Source organism: Ceratotherium simum, chromosome 16 (assembly GCF_057802395.1).
Source record: "Ceratotherium simum simum isolate JZ-2026a chromosome 16, ASM5780239v1, whole genome shotgun sequence".
NCBI classification, from domain to species: Eukaryota; Metazoa; Chordata; class Mammalia; order Perissodactyla; family Rhinocerotidae; genus Ceratotherium; species Ceratotherium simum.
The window spans coordinates 47,785,127-47,808,357 of record NC_141915.1 but is presented as its reverse complement, the minus strand read 5'-3'; the positions used below and the strand labels follow the sequence as shown (position 1 = coordinate 47,808,357).

The following is a 23,231-nucleotide window of genomic DNA, read 5'->3' as shown; positions in this document are numbered from 1 at the left end:
TTTTAAAAAAACAATAATATTCTGTTTTTGTTTCATGGATATAATATTTTCTCTTACTTTTCTGAGGACGTTAATGATAGTATTTGTGTTTTTTTCCCTCTCTGCATACATAGTCTCTGTTCTAAGTTGGCTTCTTCCTGATTGTTTTGGTCTGTCTCTTCCATCCTCAGATGTCTATTAATTCTTAGTTTTCTGCTCTTGCTTAACATCGTGGGATTATATAGCTGATTGGAAGCTCTGAGCAAGTGGGTAGGCTTTATCAATTTGAAGCTTAACCGTTGGGTGATTTTCTTAATCTGTTTTATTGGGAATCCCTGATGTCACTATCTTTAGTCCTTCCTCTTGAGCTGAGCAGATGGCCCACAGAGGCCTTTTGTGGTGTCCTGCTTGTAGCATAGGGTCTGGCTGGCTGAGTGGTGGAAGTGGCTGCCCTTACTACGCACACAGCATTTACTGTACGTGTGGTCTCTCAGTGCCTTGGCTTTCTGTACGGTATGTTTGTTCACACCTGAGCCTGGTGTCCCCTGGTCCGGAGACTCTCAGTTTTACCTCCTTTAGAGACTAAACCTTTAGTGGCTTGGAGAGGTTAGGTGGTCTAGGGATCTGTTCCTTGAACAACTTACAGGCAGTCCTCTGCGGCGACACTCCCCTCCTCACTTGCAGTGCCTTTTTTTTTTTTTTTTTTAAGATTTTTATTTATTTTATTTTTTCCCCCCAAAGCCCCAGTAGATAGTTGTATGTCATAGCTGCACATCCTTCTAGTTGCTGTATGTGGGACTCGGCCTCAGGATGGACGGAGAAGTGGTGCCTTGATGCGCACCCGGGATCCGAACCCGGGCCACCAGCATTGCAGCGTGCGCACTTAACCACCAAGCCACAGGGCCGGCCCTGCAGTGCCTTTTGAGGAGTGCAATTGTTGGTTCTCAACTTCACCTTTTTGGGTTGGGATTGGGCTTTCTTGGCTCTGCTAAGGAAGTTGTCACTTGTCCGTTTGCTTTCCTCCTTCCAGAATTTTTTTGTTGTCTCTCCTATTTTTCTTATCCTTGTGAGTTTATATCTTTAAAAATATTTCTTTAGCATAGTTTTAAGAAGGTTTCAGGAAGGAGTAAAATGAGATGTGTGGGTTCAGTCTATCACCTTAATCCAGGAACTGATATGAGAAACAGTATATAAAGTTTTAAAATGTATATTTTGTGCCTTTTGGTTTGGATCAGTTATTTTAAAAATCTGTGTAATTTTTTTCTTGCCCACATATCTTGCAAATATCTGGTCAAGATGTTTTCTTGTGCTATCTTTTTGATATCTTGCAATGGAGGTGGTGGCATGGAAACTGCCGTTGGCAAGGTTACTACAAATGGTGAAATAACTGTAGCCACATTTTGGTTTGAAGTTTCATTTTAAGTGAGAAGTCAGTGATCCTGCCTGTCAGGGAACCTGGTGCTTGTGCTCTCTTTAGACATTCAGCAGTGAACAGGCCCCGTTTACTCAGTCTCAGATGCCCTCCTGAGAGGGCTCAGAGTCATCAGGTTTGCTGTGACCAAATTAGGAAGTAAATGAAATTTATTCGTGCTCCTGTTCTCCCATTCCTATGCATCCCTTCCGTATCCTGCCTTTCCTCAGCCTTTTGGATGTTCATTCTCACTGCCTCTCACTTCCTTCCCTGTGCTCCCCTTTTGGGCCAGAGAGATGCCAAAGGTGTTTTGTCCACATGTAGATAGGCTTTGACGTCTGTAAGGCTTATTACACAATAATCAGTGGTCTAGGCCTTGGTTTTAGGGACCTGTAGGTGGAAATAGTTGGTGATGAGCTGGTAATAACAATGGCCAACAACAACATTTATTGAGCGTTTAATATGTGCCTCAGAGTGTTCTAAGCATTTTATATATGTTTTTTTCATTGATCCTCACAACAGCCCAATAATGTGGGTATTATTGTTGTCTGCATTTTATAGATGAAGAGACTAAAGCTCAGAGAAGTTAAATAACTTGCCCTAGGACTTGCCTAAGACTATGACTGTTTGGAAGTGGGACCTGGAATTATTTTTCAGAACCTGTTAATAAGAATGTTTTCAATAACTGATTTTATATGGCAGTCTAGTTTCTAAGCCATTATCTTGAGAAGTCTGCAGTTTGCATTGGTTTAGCTGTTAAAAATCAGTGCTTATAACTGGGGGGAAAAGATAGGGTAATGGTTTTTGTTATACCTGTACTGGGTATTTCTGGGATCTTTTAAAATTTAAGGTAAAGGCATTTTTTAGAAAATATAAAATAAATTAGGTGGCATTCCCAAAAAGTTCTGCTTCCTGATAAATCAGTATTAGCATAGTTACATTCAACACCCTTTGAATGTAAATAAGTACAAACCTTTGAAATTGCATGAGTCAAAGGACTTAAGAAGTTACCTTTGGAGCCAGCCCTGATGGCCTGGGGGTTAAAGTTCAGCACGCTCCAGAACCACACCACTTGTCTGTCGGTAGCCATGCTGTGGTGATGGCTCACATAGAAGAACTAGAAGGACTTACAACTAGAATGTACAACTATGTGCTGTGGCTTTGGGGAGGAAAAAAGAAAAAAAAGAGAGAGAGAGGAAGATTGGCAACAGATGTTAGCTCAGGGCAAATCTTCCCAGCCAAAAAAAAAAAAAAGTTATTACCTTTGAAGCACCTGTGGATGGATTTGTGCTACATTATTGTTAAAGTGAAATCTACTTTTCTAAGTTGAACAGTAAAATTCTTTGCTATATGTTTGGTAATGAAACTATTGATATAAATTTATTTGCTTTAAAATCTTTAATCATAGTTCCTCAAATTGCCTTTCTTAATGCATAATAGAGTACACAAAATTTAATGAAGATTTCAGACGAATCAGGATGGTATCTTTTTTTCATGCTGTGATATTTTGACTGTTTTCTGTGTGGAGTCAAATACGAAACTTTAAATAGCATTCTTAGTGATAATTAAGTGTTCCTTGTCAGTAATTTGAGTAAATCTGAAAGATTTTACATCTTTTATTAAAGTTAGATTAAAACAATTTCACTTTAAGTGCCCCCTTGTGGTAGATTATATGTGGACTCTTGGTGAAAGTTTTGAAGCCATGCAAATTGCTCAGTTGACAGTATGTGGAGATTTGGTATATTTTCTCCCTGGAAGCCCGTAAGCTTAAAATGGTGAATCTGGACCCAAAGTCTGGGGCAGTGAACAATTTTTAATTATAATGCCAGTAGTTTATAGAAATTAAGTTTTTCCATTATTGCTGTTATTTGTTTAATATGCATTTAAAAATGTTATTTGTACAGGTTAGTGAAGCATATAATAAAAGAAACGTTCTTACACGTGAGTTTATAGTCTGCCTGAGGAGCCATGATATATATTCAGCAATTTTAGAGATCAGTTTTAATTCAATATATAAGAAGGCCAATCTTTCTTAAATATTGCTTTTCTTTCTATCAATCCTTTGCTCTGAAATTGAGACCTTTAGTATAACAGGAATTGCCAGATTAGATTAGTACCTTTTCCTGTCATTTTCCATTCTGAATAAAATTACCTTGAGCACATTTTAAAACTCTGTATTTTTTCATTTTTTAAATGAACTAAATTATACTTTTTAACCTATACAGCGTTCCACCCCCACTTCCCCGTTCTAGCTGTAAACCACCTATTTACTTGCTGGCTTAGTTGCCATCAGACCCATGTCTGTAACCCTTCTGCCCATGTCCAGTTCTGTATATCCAGCAGCCTCCTGGACATGTCCACATAGTAGGCACCTCAAACACAAAATGTCTAAAGCTGAACTCATTACTTCCCCCGTTATCCACCCTCTTGCAGTGTTCCCATCTTAGTAAATGAATCATCATCCTACCAGCTGCTCAAGCTAGAAACCTGGGAATAGTCTTGGGTCCTGTATTGTTTGTTATACCTTTTAATTACCTCTTAAATATTGAATCAGTTTCTTTCCATGCTGACTCTCTCTACCATGATACAAGCCAACATCATCTTGTTTAGACTAGTGTAGTAGCCTCAAACTGGTCTGTATATAACTCCCCATTCTCCAATTCTATTCTGTGTTCCCTAGCTGGATGATTTTTAAAACATCAATTCTGATCAGTTCTCCTTTCCCCCCAAGTTGAAAAACCTTTCAGTTACTTCCATTTGTTCTTACACAAAGTTCAAATTCTTTAACACAGGTCCCCAACTTTGTACATTTAATTCTCTTGCTGCCCAGCACCCAAAACAGAATAAATATAAAACAAACTAAAATACCCAAAAACTTTTTGGCTAACTTATCCTTTGAGTCTCAGCCTATTTATGCCTTTCCCTGAACTTCTCTCCCTCTCGCCCCCTGAAACACTTCTACTCTCTCTCTTTTTTTTTTTTTTTGACATCCATCTCACTTGAAATTATTTGTTTTAAGGTAGATATCACATACTTCATATATGAGGGAAATAACAGCAACTCTGCCTCTTGCACCCACTGTATGCACTTATGTATTTTAACTCATTTAATCCTCACAACAGCATTTTGATATAAGTACTGTCACCCCATTTTTCAGATGGAGAAGTTGGGGCATAGAGAGGTTAAGTAATTTATCACAACTAATAAGCTTTTCATTAATTTTTTTGGTTAGAGGACTCTGACATCTTTAACATTTTGTAAAATTGGAATTAAGACCATTGTCCTCACTCAGTCAAAAGAAGTCAGTGGAAATACCCATTATAGAGTGAAATGTAGAGCAGCTTAAAAAAAATGATTTTCAGAAATTTTTGTAAAAAGTTTCTAACAGAGAAATATACTAATTGCATATGTCAGCAGATGCTGGTTTGGAAGAGCAAAACTAGATAACAGGGACACTTTATTAATCTTTTTTTCTTTAAAATTTTTGATAATTTTGATGTCCTTTTATTTATCTACAATTTAATGTATCCCTTCTTTCTTCAGAATTACTGAATGACTCATTCCTGGAATTCTGCTAGATTTTTATTTATTTACTACCTTAGTAGTAATAATAATATTTTATATTTATTGGTCACTAATGATGTGCCCAGGCACTATGATAGATGCCTTATTTTTTTTTTTTTTTTTATAATTTTATTTATTTATTTTTTTTCCCCCAAAGCCCCAGTAGATAGTTGTACGTCATAGCTGCACATCTTTCTAGTTGCTGTATGTGGGACGCGGCCTCAGCATGGTGGGAGAAGCGGTGCGTCGGTGCGCGCCCGGGACCCGAACCCAGGTGGCCAGCAGCGGAGCGCGAGCACCTAACCGCTAAGCCACGGGGCCGGCCCCGATGCCTTATTTTAATACCTTCAATTCTTACAGTGGCCCTGAAGACAGGTACTGTTATCCCCATTTTACCAGTTAGGTAAATAAAATGGTTCAGAGAGGTTGTGTTTGTCCGTGCTCACATATCTCATAAGAGACTGAGCCCATTAAAAGCCAGATCTTTCTTGAAGCCCAATTCTTTCAACTCCATGAATTTGCCTTTGAATAGACAGGAAATTTAAGACTCTGTCTCATCAGATACCTGAATTCCTTTTGAATGAGAGAAGAAATACTATTACATGTGTTTCTCTAAGTCTGGTCCTAGACATTAATTTGCCTTGTGTTTTTAGTTAGTGACCATCCCTATTGAAGCCTCTATCTCTGTTTCAAGTGAATGGAACCTTCGGAGAGATTTAAGCAGGAAAGGAAGCTGCTTGTCTTCTCTCCAGTTTGAGCTTTGATTGTCCGTAAGAAAAGAGATGAGACATCATCACTGGATTGAGATGACTCCTTCAAGGATCAGAATTTAGCAGAGCATTTACACCATTTTAATGAAAATGTTTCTAAACTATATTGTAATGTGAGCCTGTTCTGGACCTGCCATGTACTGAACATAGTTTGAATACTTCTGGTTAAAATTCTCCCTCATCAGATTGTTACAATGATGGTTTTAAAGTCAACTGAGGGGGCCGGCCCCATAGCATAGTGGTTAAGTGCGGGCGCTCCGCTGCTGGCGGCCCGGGTTCGGATCTCGGGTGCGCACTGAGGCACCACTTGTCAGGCCATGCCGTAGCGGCGTCCCATATAAAGTGGAGGAAGATAGGCACAGATGTTAGCCCAGGGCCGGTCTTCCTCAGCAAAAAAAAGAGGAGGATTGGCATGGATGTTAGCTCAGGGCTGATCTTCCTCACAATAAATAAATAAATAAATAAATAAGTAAGTAAGTCAAGTGAGGTGTAACCAAGACTGTCCTCCACCAAGTACTCACACTTTCTGAATTTTGAGGTCCTGTTTCTGTGTGTCATGCTTTTAGATATCCTTCTTTGCTGTTACACTAATTCCTCTCTCCCCACTGCTATTTGCACATTATTTTATCCTAAACTGTTGTGGCCTAGGAAATCAAAATAGTTAGAGGTTGCTCAAATAAAATAAGAGTAACTTGAGTTTGAGTGAGACCTCAGGAGATCTCTTGTGAGCAAATTTATTGAGCTTTAGTGCACAAACTTTGTTACATATTTTAACTTTCACCGCGTAGATGAAATTGTCAGATAAGTGCCAACATAGAAAGTGTTTTTGTACTTTTTTTAAACAGAGAAGAAGATACAGAAAATGAAAATGAAAAGAAAATTTGGTACTACAGCACAAAGGTTCAGCTTGCAGAATTAATTGACTGTCTAGACAAAGATTACTGGGAGGCAGAACTCTGCAAAATTCTGGAAGAAATGCGTGAAGAAATCCACCGGCACATGGACATAACTGAAGACCTGACCAATAAAGCTCGGGGCAGTAACAAATCCTTTCTGGCGGCAGCTAATGGTGAGAGGGACATTTTCTCATTTTACTTTTTGTTAGATTTGAGATAAACTCTTGGTATGAAATCACTACAGAATTTGAAAATATGTTAAAATTTTCAAGTATGTACGTTTTGCTTTAATTCTTTATATTTCATTTTCCCAAGGGAACCTTGTTCATACCAACATACAGTAGGGATGCTATGCAATTTAGTGTTTTGTCTCTAGCCCTGGTCATTACTATTAGTCCCCAAATTGTTTGTTTCTTTAAATCAAGTATCTTATTAAACCTTTTTGGGAGTCTTGTTTTTAATTTTGAGAACTAATATTCTTCTTAAATTTACTCTTTGCTTTTTTTTTTAATAAAACTTTTAATTTTAGAATAGTTTTAGAGTTACAGAAAAGTTGTCAAGACAGTACAGAGGGTTCAATATACCCTGTACTGGATTTCCCCTATTATTAATATCTTACATTATGGTACTGCATTTGGCATAACTAATGAACCAATATTGATGCATTGTAATTAACTTAAGTCTGTACTTAATTCAGATTTCCTTGGTTTTTATTTAATGTCCTTTTTCTATCTCATGATCCCATGCAGAAATGCCACGTTATTTAGTCATCACGTCTCTTTAGGTTCCTCTAGACTGTCAGAGTTTCTCAGACTTTCCTTATTTTTGATGACCTTAACAGTTTTGAGCAGTTCTGGTCAGGTATTTAGTAGAATGCCCTCAATTTGTCTTATGTTCTTCGCATAGTTAGCCGGGGGTTATGGATTTGGGGGAGGAAGACCACAGAGGTGAAGTGCTGTTCTCACCATCATACGAAGAGTACATGCTGTCAACATGATTTATCACTGATGATGTTGACCTTGATTGCCTGGTGGAGGGTAGTGTTTGTCAGGTTTCTTCAGTGTAAAATTACTTCTCCCACCCATACCGTATGGGAGGAAAGTCACTATGCACAGCCCACACTTAGTGGGTGGGGAGTTATGCTCCACCGCCTTGAGGGAGCAGTTATTTACATAAATTATTTGGGATTTTCCTGCACAGGAGATTTGTCTATTCTCCGTTTATTTATTCAGTCATTTGTTTATATCAGTATAGACTCATGGATATTTATTTTATATTTTGGGTTATAATTCAGTACTACCTTATTTATTTTATTGCTCAACTTTTTGCTTTTTAAAGATTCTTGCCTTTAAAAATATAATAAATACATATGATATTTTTTAAAAACTTAGGTAGTACAATAGCATATGCAGTGAAAAGTGAATCTCTCTCCTTCATAATCCCCAGTTTTACTTTCCTTTTTCCAGAGACAACCAGTATTGCCATTTTTTAAAATCCTACCAGATATAGTCTGTGCATATTTAATAAGTATCACCTGTGTTTTCTAATGGTACCTTTTAATCTTAACTTAGATAAAATGATTAGGTAAGATTCTGAAAGTGTACTTGGCCACCTTCTGCTCTTCTGCATACATTATCTGCTATACATATAAGCCTATTAATTTTCCCCATTCTCCATTTACTGAAAAATTTCCCCATTCTCCATTTGCTTAAAAATAGAATGTTTATAATTAATAAGTATATTTAGTTCAGCTATATCCAAGCTTGTTCTTACACACTCTACATCAATATTCTCTTGAATTCATGCATATTTTTAAAGAATGATAATCATACTGTCATATGTAAGTGCTGTTGCACACAGATATACTTTGTCTTCAGAAGCAGACTCAGTTACCAAGGATTATATTTATTCATATCTGGTATTTGGAAGTATTTTTATATTAGATCTGTTTAGAAAAATATGTAATTTTTTCAGCAGATAAATTTCAGTCATCAGAATTCTTTGGGGAGGTCAATAATTGCAGTAATACAATCACCTTCTCACTCACTTCCCTCCACACTATAGATCAAATAATAAGAAGTGTAAAATTAATTTTAGTCAGGTTACTTCCCCTCTTAATTTCCTCCCATGAATCGTGGCATTCCCTTTTGACAAATTGACAAATCCCTTTTTACTCTCTTGCATTCTCAGCTTATAGTACAATAATGAAGAATCATGTCCAGTCCCCTAAAAAGCAATGTGAAGTATGTTTTATCAAGTTTATTGAATTAGAAATGTTTTCTAGAGTGAGCTTGTCTGTGTACAAAATTGTGTGCATAGTATCCTCTTAATTAAATAAAGAACAAAACCAAATTGGAATGGATAATCAAAATGTTTAGTGATCTGATTTGGGGGGACTGTAAAAAACAAAAAATGTCTAATGTAGAGGAATTAATTAATTCCATTGTGGATTATCATGTGATAGAACACAGTACGTTGGAGAATTACTAAAGGTACCATGCAAAAACAGTACCTGGGTCATTGAGGTACTTATATTCTCTTCCTCTAAATAACCAACTGGGTAGGGCCGGCTCCGTGGCTTAGCGGTTAAGTGCGCGCGCTCTGATGCTGGCGGCCCGGGTTCGGATCCCGGGAGCGCCCCGAGGCACCACTTCTCCGTCCAACGCGAGGCCGAGTCCCACGTACAGCAACTAGAAGGATGTGAACCTATGACATACAACTATCTACTGGGGCTTTGGGGGGAAAAAAACTGAATAAATAAAATCTTTAAAAAAAAAAAAAAAAAATAACCAACTGGGTGACTAGACCAGCTTTTATCATTAAAAAATAATCAATTAACATAGTAAGATTATGGTTGGTTTCCTTTTATATTTTTCAAGTTTCCTACAATGAGCATGTTATATTTCAGTGTAATTTAGCGTGTAATGTACTTTTAAAAATTAGTTAAACCTTTTGTAGAAATCAAGAAGAGCAGAGAGTGCTTTGAGCATTAGGCCACACTGTATTATTAGAAAGTTAGGTGGCCACAATGTGAGTGCTCTGAGACTGCCTTGCAGCCTGCAGTTACTCTTTTCAACATGAAGTTCATTAAATAAGGTAAATTGCACCTTGGATTTAATGGTGAGATCAGACAACAAGTGACCTGTATATTTTTTTCTTTTCTTTTTTCTTTTTCTTTTTTCTTTTTTTGCTAAGGTGCAACCAACCTGGTACTAGAGGAGGAGGGATTCACAAGAATTGAAAATTGATGGGGAAGAGAAGGGGAAACTAACATTTTTGAGTACCTACTGTGGGCCAGGTGTTCAACTAGATGTTTTACAAGCCTTTAATCCTCTGAGCAACTTTGTAAGGAGTGTATTGGGAATGAATTAAGCATTCAGATAGAAGAATTCCCCATTAAACACCGGTCTGCCACCGTTACCTTTATTTGCACTCTCTGGGAACCAAAATCTTGGCTATGATAGTCAGTTTAGGAGCATCCAACCCAGGTAAATACTCAAAATAATATCTAGTAGTGTACTTTAAATTGGGATTTTATGAGATGAAAACAACAGAAACTACTGGGGTTCTGAAATAGCCAAGAATAATTTACAGTATCATAACAGTAATTTCAGAATCACAGCCTGTCCTAATGACTTGACGTTTTTAACCTCCCAAATAGCATAAATCCTTTCAAATATATAGCCCTCTGGTTTTTATATACATATATGTCCACTTTAGGAGAATTTAAGTTTATTTTTGGTAGTTGAATTATTCTTTTCAATTTTTTCCTAATGTTTTATGAAAGTTTTCAAATATATAGAAAGGTCAAAGGAATTATACATCCATATGCCTATCATCTAAATTCTGTAGTTTACTATATATTTGTAACTGTAAATAGTTTACTGTATTTGTTTTGTCATATACCTTTATGGTAATTGTGTTTTATAATGCTTTATTTTGCTTGTTTGAAGGAAGTTATTTTTAGAATAAATTTTTCTAAGAGATTTTTTTTTAATCTGATAGGTTAATTCTTTCTTTTTAGTTTTGAAATATTCCTGCAAAGTATAGAATATGATGTTTATAGTATATGCATATTTATTATAGATCAGATACAATCTAAACTGATTATTTTTTCTTTCATCCTTTAATGTTTTTCTCTCCTCCAAACTTTTTTAGTCTGTTTTTCTTAGGGCTATGGGTACCATTGTTTTCTGAACGTAAAATAATCACATATAGACTGATAAATATATGTATACTTGATAGAGTGCGTTAACAAGATAGAACATTTGAAATTAGAACAATTAGAGAAAATCAGAGACCTGTGGTCATCCCACCGGTGCTTTTCATCTAATTTAGATGGTCTAAACTTAGTAGTGTTTTTTTTTAGTGTTGGATTCTCATTAACTGGCACTAGGGAAGTTGGGAGGGATGTATGACAGTTTGGTTGAGAAAAGCTGGCAGTTGGAGATCAGGGTGGAGCTTTGTTTGAACGTGAGAAATAATATGGCTCTAAGAAAAACAGGTAATTATTTGTTCTAAATAAAAATTTCTTTAAAAAAGTGAGATACTTCCATTGCTAAGTTTAGTGTACTAAAGCAAGAGTAAATGCAGCTAGGGTAAATTGGAACTGGAAACACTATGTATAGATAGGTAAGGGAGGTGAGGAAATAATGTAAAAAAGGATCCTGGGATGACTTGGATGATGAAGAGGACAGAAAATATGCTGGTTGGAATTCCTTCCGTTTGAAATTGTTTTCCTGTAGCTGTCTTAGATGTTCATATAATCATTGGCTCTGAATTCTTATAGAAATTAGGAGTAGAGAAGGTCAGAGAGTGTGTGAGGAATTAACTCCAGCCAGCTCAAACATAATCACTTTACCAGAAAGGTCAGTATTTTCCAGTGATGACTTTACAAGGTTTTTCTAATCCTAGGAAACATTCTAGATACCTACAATTTAAGAAATATTGACAAAAATAAGGTTAGAGAACATTTAAACAAGGGAAATGTGAGCAAGGAAATTCAAAAATCCAAAAAGAGGTACCATGGGTACATGGCATTAAAAATGTTTCTTCTTGTTCACTGACCTTGTACTCTAGTTGGTAAGTCTATTTCTTGTGGGCTACAGTTTAGCAATTCTGAAACTATTTCACCATGTGTTCTAGGATTGAACAAATAAATAGATATATTGTAGATACTGAAAACCAGGTTTCTCTTCTCAGAGAAGGAAATTACAGATAAGCAACAGGGCAGTGCTTGAATGAACCACACACACCCCCCCACACAGATAGATACAGAAATAATAGAGATCGATTGATCTATCTATCTGTCTATCTAGCTAAGTATACATACATACATTCCTAGCTCTGTTGGCTGAGAGAGTGTAGAAGCGGTGACACCCAGTAGTAAAAAGTATACCTGGTGCCCAGATCATGACTTCTAAATATCATTTTCCAATAAAAAAAGAACCAAGACTCCTTAGAGAGATGATGGATTCTAGGACTTGGGCAGGGAAAATACAAGGTGAGCCTGGAGCATCTTGTAGTGTTGGAAAGTAAGGAGGGGATAAATGAATGAATGAGGTGTGTTTAAAGGACACAGGACTCACCTGAAGAAGCTCCCAATGGCCAAAGTTGGAACAATTTGAGCAGTAAAATAAAGAATGACAGTATTGGATCATAATCCAAAGAATATCATTAATATCCAAGAGTCCATGCTGAATGCCTTTTGGTCTGCATCGTGCTGTAGTATCACTCTGCCCAAGTTGAAAGAAGATTAGAGTTAGGGATCTAATGACTTTCAGAACAGTTATGGGACTTCAGAGAGCAATGTTTCCAAATGGGCTTCTGTTTTCTCATTTTACAGTGGAGGCCTGAAGGTTAAGTAGCTTGCCCAGGGTCACACAGCTAATTTGAGTCAGATCTACACTAGGTCATGGGTCTCTAGGTTTTGATCACACTGCCCAGACTGTGGGTCTGTGTCAGCTTATAGTTTTTTTCATATGGTAGAGGATATGACAGTAATCTATATCAAGTCTCAATTTCAAAAGATAGACTAATTTTTCTTTTTTTAAAAAAGTAGAGCCTATAACTAGCATGTATTTTCTAGAAGTGAAGATAACCAAATTGGTTGAGTTCTCCTTACATCAAAATTTTATTGGTAATCTTGATCCTTATTTCATAGTTCTAATGCTTTTAACATATTTAACTTCAATAACTTTATTGAAACTCTTAAGTGGCATTTGTAGTACTTTTATATTTGGTATATAAGGAAACAAAATTTTTTGTTTTTATTATAGAAGAAATTTTGGAATCCATAAGAGCCAAAAAGGGAGACATTGATATTATTAAAAGCCCGGAAGAAATGGAAAAGGACAAGAATGAGAGTGAGAATAATAACTCCAAAGATGCTGAGAAAAGCAGAGAGGAATTTGAAGACCAGTCCCTTGAAAAAGACAATGACGACAAAACACCAGATGATGATCCTGAGCAAGGAAAATCTGAGGGTAAAAAAACTACTTGGTTAAAAAGAAATATTTCATCAGTGTTATTTATGAAATCTCCAATTTTACTTGCAAAATGAAGATGAATCTTTTTTATTACAAACAACTTTATGAAATCTCCAATTTTACTTGCAAAATGAAGATGAATCTTTTTTATTACAAACAACTATTTAATTTTACATTCCTAAAGAGATTAAGATATCCTTCCCCCTTGTAACACACATAATCACTGTAATGAGTTTTATGTATTGGTGGATCTGCTACAATGTTATACCATATCTGTATTTATATTTCCTAATAAGGTGCCATTTCCCTATGAGATTTATTGGTGAAAAATCACTTTTTATACCAGAGTATACACTTTTATATTTGATAAAATATGTTCATTTTTATATTATTTAAACATTCTTAATATATTAAATATTCTTCAATACTCTTTGGATTACCTACTGCAAAAATATCCCAGAATTTAATTGCTTCAAAATGGCCATCAAATAAAAGCAGGTTTTTTTGATAATCATTCATTTTTAGTAGTTGATTGAATGTGGCCATTTGTCCTAAAGCAGTTTTAAAGGATATCTTTAAAGTTTTGTTGTGCATTTTACTGTAGAGCCAACAGAAGTTGGGGATAAAGGTAACTCTGTGTCAGCAAATCTTGGCGACAACACAACAAATGCTTCTTCAGAAGAGACTAGTCCCTCTGAAGGGAGGAGTCCTGTGGGGTGTCTCTCAGAAACCCATGATAGCAGCAACATGGCAGAGAAGAAGGTGGCATCTGAGCTCCCCCAGGATGTGCCAGGTCAGAGGGCAGTGTATCAATGCCTCTGTAATGGGGGGAATCCTTCCCTTTTGTAGTAAAAGCTGAATGTCACCTAAACTTGAAAGTATATGTTCATTCATGCTGCTTGCTTACATTAAGTGCCATCCCTGATTGCTAAATTTCACCTAACATTTGAAGTTTGACAAATGTTCTTGCAGTTAGTGCTTGAAACTCATCATAATCTTCATGCTTTTTAAAGTTCATTTAGCTGTTTTGTCTAATAGACTTATTTGTATATTTTATCACCAGACCATAGTGGCAGGTATTTTGGTTTTAAGTACTTACATACTAATGGCTCAGTGTTGAATGATTTGACCATTTCAGTTCTGTATGTACTAACAAATTAATTTTGTTTGCATGTGCTCATGTAGTTTTTTTTAACGTTTCAAACCATAATGTTATGATAGAAAACCATTGTCACAAAATATTTTTTTGCAAGGTATATTTTGACATAAAAATGTAAGTTAACTGGTAATTCATCTTTTAAGCTTTTTAAAATTAAAATAATACTCGAAGTAAGTTATATCACACCAGGAATGTCATTATGCCTTTCCTTTTGCCTTTTTTTTAAAAATAAAAGAATTTTTATTATAGGAGCTATATGTTTTCAAAAAACAAATTACAAAATTAAGGTGAGCAAAATAAGGAAATTAACACTGAATAATCCCACCAAAAATCAAGAATTGTAGTTAATACCTTGATGGAAGTCCTTGAAGATTTTTTCAATGTATTATAAGAATATCACATATTCTTTCAGTACTGTCATTGCTACATTTTATACTAAGATGTGATTGTAATGTGTTGGGAAGAAGACATCACTAGTAGTTAGAAGACTTGATTCTAGATCTACTTCAGCCATTAAGTTAATGTCATTTAATCTTTCAAGGCCTCAATGTTCCTGTTTTGTAACATGAAGAATTTTGGTAATCAACAGTTCTTGTGGGGACTGCTTTCAACTGGTTGCTTATAAACAGTGAGCTCTTGCTGAAAACACCACTGTAACATTAGGCTGTGTGCAGAGATGTATGTGTAGGATCCAAAAGAATCACAACAGTTAGTCCACCATATTTTATACCAATGAGAGACTGCTCACTAAGATGAAGAAAAGTCTGGAAACTGTGCTATTTGGTGAAATGAATGAAGAAACAAATTTTTTAGCCTAGAGAAGAATAGGCTTGGCATCAAAAGGAATCTGTAGGTAGAAATAATGTAATTGTCCTGAAATACTTGAGGGGCTGAGATGTTGGGGCTGGAGAGATTAGACTTGTTCTTTGAAAGGTAGGGTAATAAGTCAGGTAGAAATAATAGTGAAGAATATTTTGACTAAATATAAACAACTTCCTTCAAATTAGAGCAGTTCAGAAAACAGAAGTAATAAATTCCCTTTCACTAGATGCGTTCACTAAATACCTATCAAAGCTGATTTCGGTGAGAGTCCTCTGTTGAAGGCACTGGAGAAACTCAGAGATCTATAATTTAATTCTATAATTCTGCGGTTAGATCTCTTGTCCAGTTCTGAAATATTGCATTATTCTGATTTCCACATATTCATGATTGAAAGTGTGAAAGTAGAGTACTAGCCCCAATATAATGTGAAAAGTTTTCATTTTTATTGGAATTATGATTACATTCTTAGTAAATCCTTCTTAAAATATTCTTTGTCCTTTTAGATTGATTGCTACTTAATGTAAACTTCCATCCTACCAGTGGATTTATATACTAGTTGTTTGATTTGTAAACCAAACACAGTTAACAACTATGCTTAGATTTTAGCTTTTTAAGCTATTTATTACCAATTTATTAATTTCTCTGAGATATTTGTTCTTTTGTTATTAGAATGGTTTAAGGGAGAAACTCTTATCCTAGTATCTGACTTACATTTTTAGAGTGCTTAACAAAACATGTATAAAGCACTTAGGGTAGTACCTGACGCATACTGAGTGCTTGATAAGGATGTTCTTATTACTGCTGTATATAATCAGTTCTTTGAAAGAGTGAGAAAGCCTAGCAAGAAGAGAGTAATAAAGTGGGTGAGTTGAATTATACATTTACTGATTCAGTAGTAGTTAATCAACTTAATTCTTGTAAATGAGATCCCTTGCATTTAAACTTTGCACTTCAAGTGGTTTTTTCATGTATATATCATGATGAAAAATTTATTTACATGAGAACCTAAACAAGAAATTTTAAGGAAGCTAGAATGGGAGCAAATAACAAGTGTTAATAGCTGTCATCAGAGTGATTTGGGGTTGTTATCAGGATGAGAAGGCTGTATAGCTGAAGATGCTGTCCCTGCAATAAATTCAAAACCTGACCATTTACTAAATCATAGTTCTCTTCATGAGTAGACTAAAAAAACAAAACAAAGGGCCAGCCCCGTGGCTTAGCGGTTAAGTGCGCGCGCTCCGCTGCTGGCAGCCTGGGTTCGGATCCTGGGCGCACACCGACGCACCGCTTCTCAGGCTATGCTGAGGCCACGTCCCACATACAGCAACTAGGATGTGCAGCTATGACATACAACTATCTACTGGGGCTTTGGGGGAAAAAACAAATAAATAAAAATTAAAAAAAAACAAAACAAAATTTAGAAACCTGATATTCTCATTCTTGTTTCCAAAACTTTGTGAAAAGCGTTTTTAAAGACACATGTTAAACATATCACACCAGTTTTTAAGAGGAATTTGGTACTCTTCATAAAGTGGATAAACATTTTATAGATCCCTGACTTAAGAACTTAGGACACCGGAATATACTAGTGGGGATGTGTCAGTGACCAAAATAGACAAAGTCAAGGCCCTTGAGGACTTTATATTCTAATGGACAGTAGACTGGCCAACCGTAGAGTTCTGACCCTCAGAAGACTAAAACATGTCACTCTGCTTCCTTCTGTTTCTCTCTCTCTGCACTCATTTATTCAACAGATATTTATTGAGCACCTGCAGTGTGCCTGGCAGTGTGCTAGGTCCTTTGTAGTATCCCTGGACCAATCTCTGTTACCACTGTTGACCCCTCCATGGTCAGTAGATGAGACGTGGTGTTCGAAGAATTGGGGAGGGGAATTATTCTAGGTAGGTGAAAAACAGTAGCCGTGATAGAAGACACCTCACTCAAGTTTCTTTTCTAACCCTTCAGAATGTATTTCGGCACCTAATTTAATGATTAAAGCTTATCAATAAAAGATACCATCCTATTGGAAAGTGGTATGGAAAGATATTTTTTGGTAAACTTTTCTGTTAAAGTGTAACATATGATAGAGTGCCCAGTTATTAAGTAAACAGCTTAATGGATAGCTACAAAGTGAACCATGTCATGCCCCTCCTAGCCACCACTACTCTCACTCCCACAAAGGTATTAACTATCTTGACTCCTATCACCACCAATTAGTATTGCCTTAAAAAAAATAAATAAATGGAATCATGCAGTATATACTTTTTGATGTCTGTTTTTTTTTTTTTTTTTTTTTTTACCTCGGCTATATATCAATGAGAGCCATCCAGATGTTACTTGTAGCAGTTCATTCTTTTTTATTACAGTATGATATTCCATTCTATAGATATATAACAATTATTTTATTATCCATTTTCTATGTTAATGGACATTTGAATGGCCATTCATGTTTGGGACTAAACTTCAGTTTGGGACCATTATGAATAATACTACTATGAATTTTCTTTTACATGTTTTTTGTGATTTTATGTACATTTCTAGAGGTATAAACCTAGTTGTGGCTTTCTTGGGTCATTCAATTTGTGCATGCTCATCTTTTTTTTTTTTTTTTTTGGGAGGGAGATCAGCCCTGAGCTAACATCCATGCTAATCCTCCTCTTTTTGCTGAGGAAGACCGGCTCTGAGCTAACATCTATTGCCAATCCTCCTCCTTTTTTTCCCCAAAGCCCCAGTAGATAGTTGTATGTCATAGTTGCACATCCTTCTAGTTGCTGTATGTGGGACGCAGCCTCAGCATAGCTGGAGAAGCGGTGTGTTGGTGCGCACCCGGGATCCGAACCCAGGCCGCCAGTAGCGGAGTGCGCGCACTTAACCGCTAAGCCACGAGGCCGGCCCCATGCTCATCTTTAATAGATACTACTAAACAGTTTTCCAAAGCGGTTGTGCAAGTTTACACGTCACCAACAGCGTATGAGAGTTGTAACTGCTTTACATCCTTGGCGACACTTGACATCATCAGTGTCATTCTTTCCTTTTTTTAAAATTTTTAATTTTAGCCATTCTGATAGGAATGTAGGAATATCTTAACAGTTTGAACTTGCTGTTCCCTGGTGACTAAGGATATTGAGCGCTTTTTCGTGTGTGTGTATGTATGTATATATATATACACACACACACATACATATAGGTCATTTGGATATCTTTTGTGAAGTGCCTGTCCATTGCTTTGTTCATTTTCTGTTAAGTGGTCTCTTTTTTTGTTTGTGGTTGTTTCATGAGGAAGGGTAAATCCACTCCCTCTACTGCATCTTGACTGGCAGCAGAAGTTCCTACATTGATTTTTTAAGTGTTAACCCAATCTTGTATTCCTGGAATAAATACAAATTGGTTGTAATGTGTTTTCATTCTTATGTATTGTTGCATCCAGTTTATTAATATTTTGTTTAGGATTTTTGTATCTCCTTTCATGAGTGAGATTGGCTTACAGTTTCCTGTCTCTCATAATGTCCATGTCAGGCTTCGGTGTCAAGATTATGCTCACCTCATAAAAAGAGTTGAGACAAGTTCCCACTTTTCTTATTGTCTGCAAGAGTTTCTGTGGGTTGGTATTTATTCCTTAAATGTTTGCTGAAGTCATCTGGTCCTGGAGTTTTCGCTGAGGGAAAGCGATCAATTGTAGATTTCATTTTGGTAGATAGAGGGCTATTCATATTTCCTGATGTCGGTGTTAGCTGCATTTTTCTGGGAATCTACCCATTTCATCTAACTTTTAAGTTTTATTGGCATAATGATATTCTATCTTTTTAATGTCTATAGGATCTATAGTGGTGTTCTTTTTTTCTATTTTTTTTGGTGAGGAGATGAGCCCTGTGCTAACATCTGCCAGTCCTCCTCTTTTTTTGCCTAGGAAGACTAGCCCTGGGCTAACATCTGTGCCCATCTTCTCCACTTTATATGGGACGCCTCCACAGCATGGCTTGACAAGCAGTGTGTTGGTGCGCCCCTGGGATCCGAACCGGTGAACCCCGGACTGCTGCAGCAGAGTGCACACGCTTAGCCGCTTGTGCCACCGGGCCGGCCCCTGGTGTTCTCTTTTTTTCAATCCCGAAATTGCTTCTCTCTTCTTTCTTAACCATCTCACAAGACTTTTAATGACTGTTGTTAGTCTTATTAAAAAAATATCTTCTGGCTTTCTTGATCCTCTGTATTGTATTTTTTTCTTTTTTTAGTTTATTTCTGATCTTTATTATTTCCTTCCTTTTATTTTCTTTGCATTTTTGTGGATTTTCCCCCCTGCTTTTTTTTTAAAAAAATCATTTTATTGAGGTATAATTGACATACAAAAAGCTGTACGTGTTTAATGTATACAACTTGATGAGTTTGAAAATAAATACACACCCTTGAAACCATCACCACAATCTATGGCGTAAACATATCTGTCACCTCCAAAAGTTTCTTACACCCTCTTTGTTATCGTTTCTCTTAGCTTCTTAAGATGAATGCTTTGATGATTTTCAGTTTTTGTTTATTTTTTCTATGTCTGCTGTCAAGGCTATAAGTTTCCCTCTATGTACTGCTGTAGCTACATCCCACAAACTTTATATATGTTATATTGTCTTTATCATTCAATTTGAAATATTTTCTAATTTCCATTATGATGTGGTTTTTGTTTTTTTTTTTTAAACCCATTGCTTGTTTAGAAATATATTGCTTAATACCCAAACATTTGGAGATTTTCTAGTTATCTTTTGTTCTTGATTTCCAGTTTAACCTCCTGTCGTCAGACAGTATTCTATACGTGATTTATGTCCTGTAAGATTTGTTGAGGCTTGTTTTATGGTCCAGCATTTGGTTAATGTTGGTAAATGTCCCATGTACACTTGAAGAGGATATGTATTTTTAGTTATTGGTGCAGTATAGGACAATTAGGTCACGGTTTTTATTTTTTTATTTCTTATTGAGGTAACATTGACTTATAACATTATATAAATTTCAGGTGTACATCATTATATTTCGACTTCTGTACAGACTGTATCATGTTCACCACCACAAGTCTAGTTTCCATCCATCACTGTACACATGTGCCCCTTTACCCCTTTCATCTTCCCTCCACCCGCTTCCCCTCTGGTAACCACCAGTCTGTTCTCTGTAACTCTGTGTGCGTTTGTCTTTCACATATGAGTGAAATCATATAGTAATGGTCTTTCTCTGTCTGACTTCTTTTGCTTAGCATGATACCCTCAAGGTCCATCCATGTTGTTGCAAATGACAAGATTTCATCTTTTGTTTTATGGCTGAGTAGTATTCCATTGTATGTATATATATCGTGTCTTCTCTATCCGTTCATCCATTGATGAGCTATCCATTGATGAGCACGTAGGTTGCTTCCAAGTCTTTTTCTTTTTTTTTTTTTTTTGTGAGGAAGACCAGCCCTGAGCTAACATCTGCCAATCCCCCTCTTTTTACTGAGGAAGACCGGCCCTGGGCTAACATCTGTGCCCATCTTCCTCCGCTTTATATGGGACGCCTCCACAGCATGGCTTAACCAGCGGTGTGTCGGTGCGTGCCCGGGATCTGAACCTGTGAACCCTGGGCTGCTGCAGCGGAGTGCACACACTTAACCGCTTGCGCCACTGGGCCGGCCCCTCCAAGTCATGGCTATTGTAAATAATGCTGCAGTGAACATGAGGATGCATATATCTTTTCAAATTAGTGTTTTTGTGTTCTTTGGATAAATACCCAGAAGTGGAATAACTGGATCATATTGTATTTCTATTTTTAATTTTTTTGAGGAATCTCCATACTAGTTTTCCAGAGTGGCTGCACCAGTTTGCATTCCCACCCCGCGGCGTACGAGGGTTTCCTTTTTTCCACATCCTCTCCAACACTTGTTATTTCCTGTCTTTTTAATAATAGCCATTCTGACGGGAATGGAGTGATATCTCATTGGAGTTTTGATTTGCATTTCCCTAGTAATTAGTGATGTTGAACATCTTTTCATCTGCCTGTTGGCCACCTGTATATCTTCTTTGAAAATGTCTGTTCACCTCCTCTGCCCATTTTCTGATTGGGTTGTTTGTCGTTGAGTTGTATGAGTTCTTTATATATTTTGGATATTAATCCCTTATCAGATATATGACTTGCAAATATCTTCTCCCAATCAGTATGGTGTCTTTTCATTTTGTCATTTGTTTCTTTTGCTGTGTGGAAACTTTTTAGTTTGATGTAGTCTCATTTGTTTCTTTTTTCTTTTGTTTCTCTCAGCTGAGGAGACATATTAAAAAAGATACTATTAATGATATCAAAGAGCATACTGCCTCTTTTCTTCTAGTTTTATGGTTTCAGGTCTTACATTCAAGTCTTTAGTCCATTTTGAGTTAATTTTTGCTTATGGTGTAAGATAATGGCGTGCTTTCATTCTTTTGCATGTGGCTGTCCAGTTTTCCCAACACCATTTATTGAAGAGACAGTCCTTTCTCCATTGTATGTTCTTGGCTGCTTTGCCAAAAATTAGCTGCCCAGGTCAAAGTGTTTAAATGTGTTGTTCAAATCTATATCCTTGCTACGTTTTGTTTTCCTCTGTGCAAGATATTTTAAAATTGTTTCTGTTTACTGTGGGGTTGCCTTTTTCTCTTAAATTTTTTCAGTTTTGTATTATATAGTTTAAAGCTGTGTTATTAGGTGCACATAATTTTTATATTTTCTTGTAGAATTAACTTTATCATTGTGAAGTGTCTTTTATCTTTAATATTTCTAAACTACAACAGCTTTCTTTTGGTTAGTGTTTGCACTGTATATCTTTTGTGGAATAGAAAGATTTTAAAAAATAATCTGAGAATTTAAAATCTTTTTAGAAATACATCTTTAGAATCTCTTTAGAAGTACATGTATTTTAGAATTTCTTTAGAAATACATACATTATTTCAAGCTGTATCTTATAATAAAGTCTTGTCAGAGAGCACTGTCATTTTCATATAAAATGATAGATGACATTATGCAAAGTAAAAATTACAAATTTATGGTCTAAAAATTTATAGGACTGAGAACATAAGGAAAATTGGGCAGATTTCATATTGAGTATGATCAGTGATCAGAAAGGTTTTATGTGGCTAAGATTGAGGATTAAACTGAAAAGTTGAGCCATATTTAGGGAAAGGTTGGTAGACATCACTTTAAGAAGTTAATCTCTTAATACCTATTCCTCAGAGGTTTTCCCCCGTGTATCTGCATTCCAGACGTTTCACTTTAGTTCATGAAAATGGTTATGTTGCCAAAAGCGCCCCAAATAGCAAGTATGCTGTTTAGTGTTCAGTGTAACTTTTTTGTAGTTGACAAAAGGCTCAATTTCAGGATTATACTTTTGTTCTGGATTTTAGATTAGAACTTTTTTTTACCACAATGTCGAATTTTAAATTTATAAGGGGCACGTGTCTTTCTAGCATCTTAAACTCAAATCCACTATTGAGAATTTGTATTCAAACATGTAATGCAGACAGCATTTGTTTCATTGAAGTTATGCTTCTAGATTTAATGCCTGAGATTAGGAAAATATCAGTAATAGATAAAACTGGCTTTATTTCCATAACTATTTATAGTTACTTTGAAAATGTTTCCATGGACATATTGAAACTCGAATATTTATAAAGTTGAACTATAAGAATGTATTGATTTACCCTATTTCTTAACTTTTTGGGTTAATGACATCTTAGAAGATAGTACTTTGCTTTAGTTTTTTTTTTTTTTTTAATTTTATTTATTTATTTATTTTTCCCCCAAAGCCCCAGTAGATAGTTGTCTGTCATAGCTGCACGTCCTTATAGTTGCTGTATGTGGGACGTGGCCTCAGCATGGCCTGAGAAGCGGTGCGTCGGTGCGCGCCCGGGATCCGAACCCCGGGCCGCCAGCATTGGAGCACGCGCACTTAACCGCTAAGCTGTGGGGCCGGCCCCACTTTGCTTTAGTTTTGAATTTTATTACAAGGGAAATGCAGTGGATAAGAGGCTGTTGATACTGGATGCTGAACTGATGCATTCCCCGCACACTTTTAAACTTCGTTAAGTTGATTTGTAATGGCTTTAGGAGGTTCTGCAGTTAAATACTCTTGTTTCTTAGTCTTTTTAATGTGTTTGTTTTTGTTTTCCA

The 23,231-nt window shown here is 36.2% G+C and overlaps 1 protein-coding gene across 17 annotated transcripts in view; it reads left to right on the top strand.

Moving 5' to 3' along the window:
* Positions 1 to 23,231, top strand: part of BPTF (bromodomain PHD finger transcription factor) — a 144,327-nt gene that overhangs the window by 41,660 nt on the left and 79,436 nt on the right. For 13 of the 17 annotated variants that reach the window (XM_087441439.1, XM_087441446.1, XM_087441438.1 and 10 more), the window contains exons 3-5: positions 6,570 to 6,793; positions 12,899 to 13,105; positions 13,713 to 13,901. In XM_087441439.1, coding sequence (XP_087297565.1) covers positions 6,570 to 6,793; positions 12,899 to 13,105; positions 13,713 to 13,901 — 620 coding nt within the window. The remainder of the gene's footprint in view (positions 1 to 6,569; positions 6,794 to 12,898; positions 13,106 to 13,712; positions 13,902 to 23,231) is intronic. The other 4 variants (XM_087441448.1, XM_087441447.1, XM_087441445.1 and 1 more) reach the window with 1 other exon arrangement.